Here is a 12,622-nt window from a genome sequence, read left to right as displayed (position 1 = left end):
GTCAGGATCTATTTCAAGACAGATCTATTAGTATTGATTAATCACATCCTTCCCTCTAACTCAATCCTGTAACATATTAATTTCCAAACTCATCCGGTCTTTCTGATACATAGGAATATGGAAATTCTAGAGCTGGAAGGGACCTTTAAAGGTCATCTTGTCCTGGGGTGCTTAGATTTCAGGGGGTTTGTGAATTTAACAGTTTTCCTTTGTAATTGTATTTTATTTAATGGATTTAAAAATATTATTCTGAGAAAGTGTCCATTGACCCCACCATACTGCCAAAGGGGTCCACAATATAAAAAGTTAAGAATCCCTGCTCTAGACCAACTGTCTCATCTTACAGACAAGGCAGCACATTAGAATGGACAGAAACCCAGAGGAAGTTAGGAGAGACCTTGTTTTCAAATCTTGCCTGCAATACCTGGCGGCGAGACCCATCTAACAAACATGTATTAACCACCCACTTGGAGGCTCTGAGCTTTAGTTTCCTCCTCTGCAAAATGGGAGCCATGCCATGCCTCATAGAGGTTATCTTTGAGGATTCAGTGAGATGATGCGTTAAGCATCTTACAAAACATAAAGCCCCATGCAAAGATCAGCTAGAATGATGAGGATAATGATTATGATGATGGTGGTGGTGATGGAACTTAGGCCCAGGAGAAGAGTCCAAGGCAACATGGGCCGATGTGGCAAAACAGGATTTGAACCCAGACCTTTTGACCCTAAATCCAGTATTTTTACAATTATTCCACAAAACAGGACCCAGCACGTCAACCCCCTCGATGCCCCTTGAGCTCCTCAGGTTCATTATTCAACCTCCTCCCCCATTAAAGTTGAAGGTTTTAATGCTGGAGGAATAAACCTGGGAAGTTTGCAAAGCTAATTAAGAAGAAATCCCCATCTCTTTCCAGACTCCAGCTTTATTGTTCCGGGAGCTGACAGCATGTAATTACCAGACTGACGGAGTCATTAACGGAAGGGAAACTGGGTGCTCACCAAGCCTGACATGGCCAAAGCAGAATATGCAGCCATCAGCACCATTCACAACTGACTGGATCACGTCTGCCACTGTCCCGGAGCACACCTCGGCCTGCAGGAGGGGAGACGTGAAGGTAGGAGCGGGTGAGGGCCTACTTGTTCCTGCTCACCACCCCATCTGCCACCAGAATCAAGAAGTATCCATAGAAAAGACCGTCATTGGGTCTCCTCTGGAACAGAAACCAAATCTTCCCTTTGGGCAATTTGCAGGTATTTATTAAGCACCTACTGTGTACCAGGTAGTAGGGAGACAAAAACCAAAAGTGAGATAGTCCCTGTCCTCATAAAGCATATGATACTTACTTGGGAGACTGGGGTATTGGAAAACAATACATATGCAGATAAACAAATACAAAACAGATAAAAAAAATTCCAGTGGGACCATAGAGTATGAGCTCCTTGAGGGCAGGCAGGAGCTGTTTTGTCTTTCTTTGCACTTAGTACAATGCTTTGCATGTAGTAAATACTTTATAAATGCTTGTTGACTGACTGACTGACTGATGCAAAGAACTGAAAGATTACTCTCAAGCTGAGCCCTTGAAAGGATCCAGGGAATAACAGTGGAAAATGTGATTTATTATTCCATGCAGCACACACATGATGACGCATTCAGGGTAAACCCAAATATAGTCAAAAATGGCACGCTCACATAATATACATGTAAACATGTGTCCTTACCCATGAGCATGTATAATGTGGGCACCAATTTTTAAAATCAGGTTTTTATATTCGTGAATCTCATGGTATGCAAGCTGTGCTAGGGAGAAAGGGAGAATGAACTTTGGGGCCAGGTTTATGCATCTCTTCCAGCACCATGCAGTGGGGAAGGTATGTGGCGTAAGAAGGCAATAGCCACTACCACTAGCCCTAAGGAAGGAGCCATCTTCTCCCCACCTCCTTCTGTGGTTGCCCAGAGCCAGTGTGGAAAAGCTGAATGAGCTGAGACTTGCTTGCTGTTTCTAAGCTGGCCCTCCCAGCTCTGAGCATATTGACAGGAGACCAAGAGAGCCAAATGAGATCTATGGCTGAGCAGCAATGGGGCTCTGCACAATCTGGTTCCCTGTGCGGAGTCTCACTCAGCACCCTGTACTGAGGACTGCCTGAGGTCTTGAAGGCCAACACAACACACAATAAAGTGGCAATAACTTCACATCACAAGGTCAATGCTTCCCTGATGACACCTTCTGAGCCCTTCCCTGTTGTCTAGAGTGGACCATGTTAGAGATCCCGAGAACCTGGCATCTAGCTTCAGAGACCCGAACAGGCCAAAAAACCACCGACTTCGTACAAGAAAACATGAACGTTCCGCAGTCTCGCCAGGTTTCAGCACTGCTGGTGGAATGAGAAACCGCCTGGTCTTCAGGACCTCATTTTGAGCCCTTGATTCTCTCTCCTTTACAGGAGAACGAAAACACTCTTCTCACCACACCCAGAAAAACACTACAAACATTGGGAGGCAGCTTCAAAAGCCAAGTTCCAGAGGTCCCAGCCTGGCCCTTCCCTCAGATGGCCCTCACTCACCTGAGCAGCATCCTGCGGGAAGACTGCATCAAAAGCAAACATCTTCGGGACCGCACCTGCTGTTCTCCGTGAGCCCCCATTGGCTGGGGAGCTAGCGGCTGGGTCGTAGAGTGTCACCTGTTTCTTCCGGGAATCCACCTTCAGGAAGGACATGGGCTCGGAAGAGTGAGGGGCACCCGGCGACGTACAGATCCGCACCATCACCTTCACCTGGGAGGGAGAGAGGCAGGACATGGCTCTCTAACCAAACCTCAAGCTGAGGCCACTGAGCTCCTGGGCATTGGCCCTGCTCTGCCAACTCATCCAGGATCCCACCCTGCTTCCCAAATACAGCAGGAGACAGAGCAACAGGAAAGCTTGAAAACCTTATTCATATGCCCGACACTGAAAGCACTTTCTCAATATAATTAAAAAAAAAAGACAATTTGTATAGTGGAAGGAGCCCTGAATGCAGAGTGTGGAGAGACTAACCGTGTGACCATGGGCATGTCCCTTAAACCTCTAACCCTCAGTCTCTTCTACTGTAACATAGGAAAAATCAATACCTCTAGTGCCAAATGAAATTATGTATGTAAACTGTTTTTCAAACCTTAAAGTATTACCCAAATGTCAGTAATTATTGGTCTATCAAGAGCTCGTATTTCTCGAGTACCTAAACATTTATAAATGGCTTTCCAACAACAAGTCTGTGGGGCAGGGAGTCTGAGTGTTCTTAACTCTCTTTTGTAGATGAAGAAACTTGAGACTTACAGAATTTCACCGTTAGCACAACAGAAATTATGGGAACCTTGTTGGCAAAGGCCCATTCCATCCTAGAGCTCATGGTAGGGAAGGAGAGCAGATACAGTCTTGGTTTGACTGGCACCCTAGTCACAGTGTTCATAGGAAAGCTATCTAGGATCCAATAATCTCATATTTTTCAGGGAAAGGCCGCCCAACATGGATAGGAAGCTCTCAAGAATGAAACTCTGGAGACACAGGGAGAATGATTCTGATGAGGAGGGAAGGGGGCTGCTGCTCAGTCTCTCCCCCTGTGAAGCTGCTGGTGTAGCTCAGGGGTAATCATGGGACCCGGTGCCAAGCAAAACCAGTCAGCCAGTCAGTCAACAAACATTTACAAATACCCATTATAGGTTACTCCTGGGCCTGGAGTCAGGAAGATCTGAATTCAAATCCAGTTTCAGATACTTATAGTTATGTGACCTTGAGAAAGTCACTTAACCTCTGTTTCAGTTTCCTTACCTGTAAAATGGGGATGATAAAAGCATCTACTTCCCACGGTTGTTGTGAGAATCAAATGAGACACTTTATAAAGCACTTAGCACCGAGTCTGACATTTAATAAACGCTCTATAAATGCCATTATTATTTTTTTTATTTTGTTTGAAGGACAAGGAGGCAAACATCACTGGGTCAAAGAGTATGTGGGAGGGTAGGTATAAGATATAGTAGGAAGGTTGTGAAGGGCTTTGAACACCAAACATAAGATTTTATATTTGATCCTGGAGGCGACAGGGAGCCATTGGAGTTTATGGAGCAGGGGAGTGACACGGTCAGACACGCATGTTAGGAAGATCATTTTGACAGCTGAGTGGAGGATGGGCTGGAGTGGCGTAAGGAGGCCAACCAGCAGGCTATTGATGACGGTGTCAGGGGAAGGAAGTAGCGGCACCAGGGGAAATACAAAGGCCAGGTGGCTGTCCTCACTTCTGTGAAGCTTATAGTCTAGTAAGGGATAAGACACAAACGGAAGTAACTAGAACACAAAATAATTCATGATAAGTGCAATCGAGGAGTGAGTGCTGCATGAATTTTTTTCCTCCTCACTAGACTATGAGCTCCTCGAGGGCAAGAACTGTCCTTCACCTTTCTTTGTATCTCCACTGCTTGGTACAGTGCCTGGCACATAGCAGGCACTTAATAAATTCTTTGCAATTGACTTATTGACTGGAGGGGAAACTTTGTGAGCAATTCAGGGATCAGTGCAGGCTCCAAAGAGAAGGTTGCATTTGAGGAGTGGTAGGAACACAGCAGGAGGAGAAGGGTGATGAAAGAGGGCATTTCACAGGTAGGCAAAAAAAGATAAGAAATTACAGGGTGGCTTCCAGACTCAGGCATGTGGATGCACTGCATTGGAGCAGCCAGGGAGAGTGCTGGGTAGTAGGGAGAGAGCCAGTGATTCAAAGTCAGAAGGTTTGGGCTTGAGAACCAGCCTTGCCACTTACTAAATGTGTGTGACCTTAGACAAGTCATTTCCCTATTTTCCCCCTCTGTAAAATGACTGAGTTGGATTAGATCATCCCTAATATCCTTTCTTATTAATTATCCTGTGGGGCAGTGAGTCGTAACGGCTGCCTCTCTCCTGCCTGTTCTGATGAAACTACAGTAGGTCTGTATCTGTTAGAGGGAGCAGAGGGGATGTAGTTGCATCTCAGCTGTTAAAGGGTTTAGTGAGAGTAGCTTCCAAAAAGCAGCTTCCTCCCCCCTTTCTGCCTTGGGGCAGTGCCTCAAGGAAGGAAGGAGAAACAGAAAGAGACTGAATTCTAAAGCCGGAGACCTTGTCCTTACCACAGGGAACCCGCCCCCTCGCCAGCCCTGCACTCCAAAGCAGTTAGGAAGGGAGGACACCATCTCATTCAGGCTTCTATAGATCTGGGCTGTCAGACACGTTCTCTTTGCTGGATCATTAGGAGGTACAACTAAGAGGTTGTCTCTTGGTACAGCTCTTTGTGCCCAGGAAGAAAGAGGATTCATTCAAATCATCAGCCAGCCTGAATGCTGTCCAGAAGGCCTAACAAGACCCCCAGAGCCCTGGGGCCATCTGCTGCTTAGGCCTGAGCTGGCTCAGACACCCATTAGCCTCACTTAACAGAATAAATGCATTGGTGGGGAGGGGTTGGTGGGCGGGGCTGCCTAGGAAGCAAATTTCTGCATATCAAATCATATTTTCACATCGATTTTTGTCGCAAAATTGGAGATGCTCTCCTTTGGGGGACAAATGCTCCTGACCGTGTTCAGAAGCTTGGAGAATAATGGACTCTGTATGGCGCAGGGATGGATTTGGAATAGAAAGGATCTGAGTTCAAATCCTGACTCTGTCACTTTACCTGTGTGACACTGACCAAGTCATTGTACACTTTTTGGGGCCTTAGTTGCTCAGTTGTAAAATGAATTGGATTAGATGACCTCTACCTCTGAGATCTCTTCCATCTCTAAATCTACGATTCTGTGATTTTTTTTGTCTTTTCATATCTAAACAAGACAATTCATGTTAACTCTCCCTCTGGAACATCTCTCCTCAGGGGCCATCTCCAGTCACTCTGACCGATATCTTGCCACTGGGCCCAGATGGCTCTAGAGGAGATAGTGAGGCCGGTGACTTTGCGCAGCTCTGCCTCACTTAAATCCAATTCACTTGCAAGTCATGACATCATCTTCCTGATGCCAACAACAATATTTCTGCTCCAATCTTTCATCCTCATCCTGACAGTTGCCTCATTACTTTAATTACCATCTGCTTAGACTACTATAGCCTCCTTACAGACCTACCTATCTCCCTTGTCTCTTTTTCCAATCTTTCACGCCCTTGCCAGTAAATTTTTTCTGTGTCATTCCTTTGCTCAAAAATCTTCACTGGCTCCCTACTACCTCCAGAGTACAAGTCAGATTTCTACAAGTCACATTCACAGGGCCCTCCAAAATCTAGCATCACCATCCTTTGCCTCCTCCATTCACTCCACACTATTCTCTATCCCCAACACAAGCCCCTCATTTTCATTCAGCCATCTACGCCTTTCCTTTTAGTGTATCCTATACCTGGAATGTATGGGGTGTTCAGGAAGGACTAGCCTGTCAAGCCCTCTTCAGGGCTGCTTGTCCAGCTTTGGTGTACCCCTTCATCCAACCTGTGGCTCCAAGAAGCTGCAGCATGTGTAGCGGCCACACCCAGGCTCAACCAGGTTGAGAGTAATCTGCAAGCCTCGAAACTGTCAGTGAGTTAGAGGGGTGTCTACGCCAAGCCTGGGAAGACTCTTCCTAGCAAAATGGGCAGATAAGAACAGTTTTGTCCAACAGCCATGAAGGCAGCTGAAGCAGGCACTGTGGACTGTTTAGAGCCTGGTCAGGCACCAAAGATGCCAAGGGCATCTACTTCATCCTAGGCCATTGTATTGGTAATTAAGGTGGGACTTTTTTTTTTTTACTGTTTTAGAATGCTAAATCAATTAAGTGTCTTTGATTAAGTCTTACTAAGTGCAAAGCTCTAGGCACACACCTTTTGCTAACTAGGTGCAAAGCCCCAGGCTCACACCCTTTTGCTGATTAGGTGTGAATGCTTTGAGCCCTGAACAGAATACAAAAACTCAGTGGTTAGCATTTTGTCTGGGGCTCTCACTCATGGAGGAGTGTTGATACGGTGACTCTCGGAAGCCGTTGTTAAGAGCCCCCCAGATGTTTTCTTTGGGGCTCTCACTAGAAGAGTGACTCTGGGCAAGCTGTCATAACTGCCCCCCCCCACCCCAACTGTACTGTATGCTTGTAATTTGTTTGTATTCGCTCTGAAGTTTAGGTTGTTGGCTTTTCCTCCTGAGCTGACTGAATGATATTTGTATGTTGGATTAAAGTGAGATTGTTAACCCCTTAAAATTACTTTCCTTAATAAAGCAGATCAAAAGAACCTGTGTTGGTGGCCTTCTGGGTGCTGGCTATTGTTGGTTTTACACAGCCACAGTAGCGGCTAGCCGAGTTGTTGCTACATCCATGGCCAGTCTCCTTGACCTTTGTCCTGCCACTGGACTTTGATGACTCAGGAAGAGAGAGTGAGGCTGACAACTTTTCAGAACTGACTCACTTAAATCCATTTCACAACTAAATCCAACTGGTTCCTTCAGAAACAAAGGATGAACAACAATGTACCTGGAACATCCTTCGTCTCCCTCACTCATACCCTTATCAAATTTTACTCATCCTTTAAAATCCAACTAAAATGATACCTCCTACAAGAAGCCTTCCCTGATTCCATCCCCCGAAACCCCCAAATCCCAAGGCAGGAAGTATTCTGCCATGAATCTCACCTAGTGTTTTTACACGTGAGGACACAAAATAAATTACTGTTGGAGTTGGGCCTAGAATCCACATCTCACAACTCCTGGCCTAGTGCTCTTCCTACTGGACAACATCATCTCTCCAAGCCTTCACGATCCCATTTGGGGGTTTCTTGGCAGAGATACTGGAGTGGTTTTGTCATTTCCTTCTCCAGCTCATTTTACAGAGGAGGAAACTGAGGCAAACAAGGTTAAGTGACTTGCCCAGAGTCACACAGCCAGTAAGTGTCTGAGGCCAGATTTGAACCCAGGCCCAGAACTCTAGCCGCTGAATCATGACCTGTACAGTGTCTCTCATATGCTGACTTAATATATAAATGAACCACAGGCTTCAAGAATTAGGTGGCACCTTAACAGCCAACCCCCACACCAAAGGAATTCTCACTATAACATATGCAAAAAGTGGTCATCCAGTCTCTGCTCAAAGACATCTAAGGAGGGGAAACTCCCCGTTTTTTCATGGTAGCCCATTTCACTGAACAGATGAATAATTCAGAATGGAATAGCACTAAAATGGGTAATCTGCAATAATCCATGTATACCACGAGTGTTGATGCATTTACAAGTTCAAATTTCAGTTCTGGTGAAGTAGAAGGAACCCAAGCAACAGGAGCCCAGGACTAATATCTCCCCTATTATCTTATTTAATTCTCCTAAGCAGCTTTGTAAACTAAGGTCCATGGAGGGCATCAAACCAGAGACATCGTAGGACCATAGATTTCAATTTGGAAGGAACCTCAGAGGTCTTTGGGTCCAACCCCCTCAGTTAACAGATGAGAAAACTGAGACCAGAGAAATGAAATAATTTTCCCAGCATTATACAGCTATTAAGTATCTGAGATGGTATTTGAACTCAGGTCTTTGTGCTTCTAAGGTCCAGCTTTCTAGCCATTAGCTCACCTAGCTGTGAAGCAGCCCAACTCAGTGCCTCTTTCAAGCAAAGCCTGGGCATGGAGGGTGTGGTAGAAGGGTCAGTTGTGGACTGGACTACATGAGGCTCTCTGATTTACCTCCGGTGCCAAGGTTTCATCGTTCTATGGTTGTATCGTGTGGATTCTTGCTTCTGATGCCAAGATTCATGGTGACATCCGTCTTGGGTACACTTTACAGTAAAAACTAAAGAAGTTCTGAGTTCAGAGGTAGCAGTCCCTATGGGCTGAGGTGGTACAGGAAGGGGGTGGGACTTTGACTTGGGCCTTGAAGGATGGATAGAATTGGGAAAGGGACAGACATGTGAGGGAGCAGAGGTTGGGAGGGCAATCTGAGGCACATAGCTTGTATGTGTTGGGGGAGGGGCAGTGGGGGTGGGGTGGGCTGCAAGAACATGAACAAGATGGAGAGGTTCCAAGCAAGGACAACAAGCCTGGTGGGGCCTGGGATTCAAACCATGAGAAGGAAAGGAAGGGAATGAGCATTTATACAGCCCCTACATGCACAAGGCACTGTGCTGAGAGCTTCACAAATAGTATCTCCATTGATCCTCGAGATGACCGAGGGTCGTTTAGTTCAGAGAAGAGGGGACCTGACTACAATCTTTAGTTAGGAAGAGGGATTCAACTTATTCTGTTTGACCCCAGAGGGGGCAGAACTGGGAGCAATGAGTAGAACCTGTAGGCTTAAAGTCAGGAGAACCTGCCTAACACTCAGAGCTTTCTTTTTCTTTTTTTTGGATGGGGGAAGGAAGGGCAATTCGGGTTAAGTGACTTGCCCAAGGTCACACAGCTAGTAAGTGTGTCACGTGTCTGAGGCTGGATTTGAACTCAGGTCCTCCTGACTCCAGGGCCGGTGCTCTGCTCACTGCACCACCTAGCTGCCTCCCATTCAGACCTTTCAAAAAGCAAAATGAGCTTCCAGGGAGGTAGTGGGCAGTTTGTCACTGAAACTGCAAAGATGCTACAGAAATGCAGCAGAAATTCTTCTTCAGGTACAAGTTGAAGTAGGTGGCCTCCAAGGTTGCTCCAAACTCTGAGATTCAGCAAAAAGGAAGTAAAACTACCTACTAGAACTCCTCAGAAGAAAGCTGTTTGGGTGGGGGAGGGGGGAATGTGAAGGAATAAGAAGGGATGTGGGGGTTAAAATGGAAAAAAATACAACGGATTAACAAAAGTGGGCAGCCAGGTGGCACAATGCATAGAGAACTGGCCCTGATGAGGAGAAGAGAGAGGAATAGAGAGGGGAGAGGGGAGGGGAGAGGGGACGGGAGTAGGAGTATCAGACGGGAAAATGCTCAAATAATAACAGCAAAGCTAACAAAAAAAAAAAAACAGAGATAGCATTGGAGGTGCTATGGGAAGACAGGGACTTTAATATGATGTCAGTAGAGCTGGGAACTGGTCCAACCATTCTGGAAAACAATGTAGAGTCACACAAGAAAAGTCACCAATTTGTTCACGCTCTGATCCAGCAATCCCAATATTGGGCATATATCCCAACATTAAAGAAAAAAAAACAGAAAGAAAGGTCCAATATAAAACAAAAATGTTTGTGTGTGATGACAAAGCATTGAAGACAGAATTGATGCCGAGCAATCGGGGAATGAGTCAATTATCAAAGGTTTTTGATGTAATGGAATGTTATTGACTAATATGAGAAAGTCAGAAAAACATGGGAAGATTGGTGTGACCCGACGGTGAGTGAAACATGCAGACCCAGATCAACGATATTCACAACGACTACAACAACGCAAATGAAATTATCGCTAAGTAACTGGAAAAAAAATGATAATGGTACAAGAGAATCAATAATGGAACGTATCCCTCTCCTCGTGGCAGGTGCAAGGGGGGGTAACCCAAGCAGAACGCTGCCTACGCCATCGGATGCAAGCGTTTTCACTTAATTGTTTATCTTTGTTACGAGGAAGGATTCAGTTGGGGGTGGGGTGTATATATAAAAATGACTGGTGTGAATAGGCTTTTTTAAAACATAGTTTTAAAAAGAAGTACTAGAAGCAACACTGGAATTTCCTATTAACACAATAAAGTATAGCTAGGCTTGGAGTCAGGAAGAGTAAGTTCAAACCCAGACAAAGACACTTACTAGCTGTGTGACTCTGGGAAAGTCAATTAACCGATGCCTACCTCAGTTTCCTCATCTGTAAAATGGAGATGGTAATAAAGGCATTTACCTCTCACGACTGGTGTTGGTAAAGTGCTTAGTAAACCTTAAAGAACTATATGAATGTTAACTATTATAGGATTACTAAAAGGATGGACACACAGAAAACACGGAAATTGGTAAAAACATCCAAGTGGGGAGAGAAGGAAGACAGACACCTAAGAACAAAATTATGATAAAATAAATAAGTTTTGGCAAATATAGACAAAATATTCAACAAAAATGGTTGAGAAAGCAAAACAAGCATCCCAGCCCTAGAACCTAATTATGGCTTAAAAAACAAGCCAGAGCAAATCCACTCTCTCTTCCCCATAATGGCCCTTTAGACACTTGAAGTCAGTCATCATGTGCCCACTGTCTTTTCTTCTATAGGCTAAACATCATTTCCTTTAACTAATCCTTGTGCGCCACAGTTTTGAGCCCCTTACCATCTTGCTCAATCTCTCTGGATCTTTTTTTTTTAATCCAAACTTCTGATTTAACAGGGGTGGAGACTTCCAGTGAGGGAACTCCCTCCACCAAATGAAGACTGCAACTTGTCTTTGAGAGTTGTCTGGGGCCCTGAGAGGTTAAGTGATTTGCCTAGGGTCTCAGAGCTAGTATGAGCAAGAGACAGGATTTGAACCTAGGTCTTCCTAGCTCTAAGTCCCCTTCTCTATCCACTATAATTCTCCACTTATCTCTGTCTCTCCTAAAACTTAGTAAAGAGAGCTAGACTCACATGTATAACTTATTTCAAAATCCTTATCATTTCAAGGAGGGAGAAAATTTGGAACTCAATTTTTTAAATGAATGTTAAAAATTGTCTTTACATATAATTGGGAAAAAATGTTATTTAAAAAAAACCCAGAGCTAGATTCAGTACCCCAGATGTAGTCTGATAGGAGCAACAGAGAGCAGCCCTATCACTTCCCTCCCTGTGGAAACTAGATTTTATTAATAAAGCCTAAAAATTACATTTGTTTTATTGGGAGCCACACTACATTGCTGGCTCAAACAAAGGTCCTCTAACTCTTTTTCACATGAACCGCTGATAATCCAGGTCTTCCCCTCCCCTTCACTCTAAGGAAGGTAGTGAGAGGTTCCACCAGAGTAGGCTGACAGAATGACAAAAGAGGGATTTAATGGCATAGGGAAGGGGACAGGAACAGAAAATGGGGGCAGATTGGGGGCAATCCTTAACTATGAGCTCTATGAGACCTCAGCAGACATCAACACTACTTGAAAAAAAAACAGATCAAAGATATAAATCCCCAACTGCTGGGGTCCCTACAGTTAATAATATCAATAAACAAACAAATAGGGTATTCTCTGAAACCCCAATATAATCACCACCTCTACTTACAGCAAAACATAATCACACAAACAGCTCTTTGAGATTTACAGATGAAAGGTGCCCAAGGGCAAAACATGAGGCTGTTTGTTATTTTATTCCACTGATAGAATTTGCAAATACCTGGGAAAGGGCATGGAAAGCATATGGGAGAGGGGAGGCCTTGGCCTAGGTAAGAGGCTGACGGCATTCCTTGGTTTTACCTTATAAAAAATGTCCTAGAACAGCTGGGTGAAGAGGAAAAAGCCTAAAGAATTAGAAGGAGTGGTGTTTAAAACTCACAAACTCCTCACATACATATACACTCCAGCAGTGGGTTAAAGTCCTGTGTCAACCAGGTGCTGGTAAACGTTTAACAACCAGATTGCCAAAAAAAAACTATGCACAACATATTTTTAAATTTGATACACATTTATAACAACATTCTCTCTATCACTTTCTTAAATTTAGACAATCGACAAAACAATAAATCGGGCCCTGATTTATAGATACTTGCCTATTGCTGATTTCCC

General features: G+C 44.6%; 1 protein-coding gene across 1 annotated transcript in view; it reads right to left on the bottom strand.

Annotated features, from left to right (window-relative positions):
* The window catches only part of KIF26A (kinesin family member 26A), a 169,110-nt gene that overhangs the window by 23,149 nt on the left and 133,339 nt on the right, over nucleotides 1-12,622 (bottom strand). Inside the window, exons 6-7 of the mRNA XM_036749690.1 lie at nucleotides 2,563-2,772; nucleotides 1,000-1,093 (exon numbers count right to left, since the gene is read on the bottom strand). Coding sequence (XP_036605585.1) covers nucleotides 1,000-1,093; nucleotides 2,563-2,772 — 304 coding nt within the window. The remainder of the gene's footprint in view (nucleotides 1-999; nucleotides 1,094-2,562; nucleotides 2,773-12,622) is intronic.

The sequence above is a fragment of the Trichosurus vulpecula genome, chromosome 3 (genome assembly GCF_011100635.1).
Source record: "Trichosurus vulpecula isolate mTriVul1 chromosome 3, mTriVul1.pri, whole genome shotgun sequence".
Classification (NCBI taxonomy): domain Eukaryota; kingdom Metazoa; phylum Chordata; class Mammalia; order Diprotodontia; family Phalangeridae; genus Trichosurus; species Trichosurus vulpecula.
The sequence above is the reverse complement of the archived record's forward strand: the minus strand, read 5'-3'. Positions and strand labels throughout refer to the sequence as shown.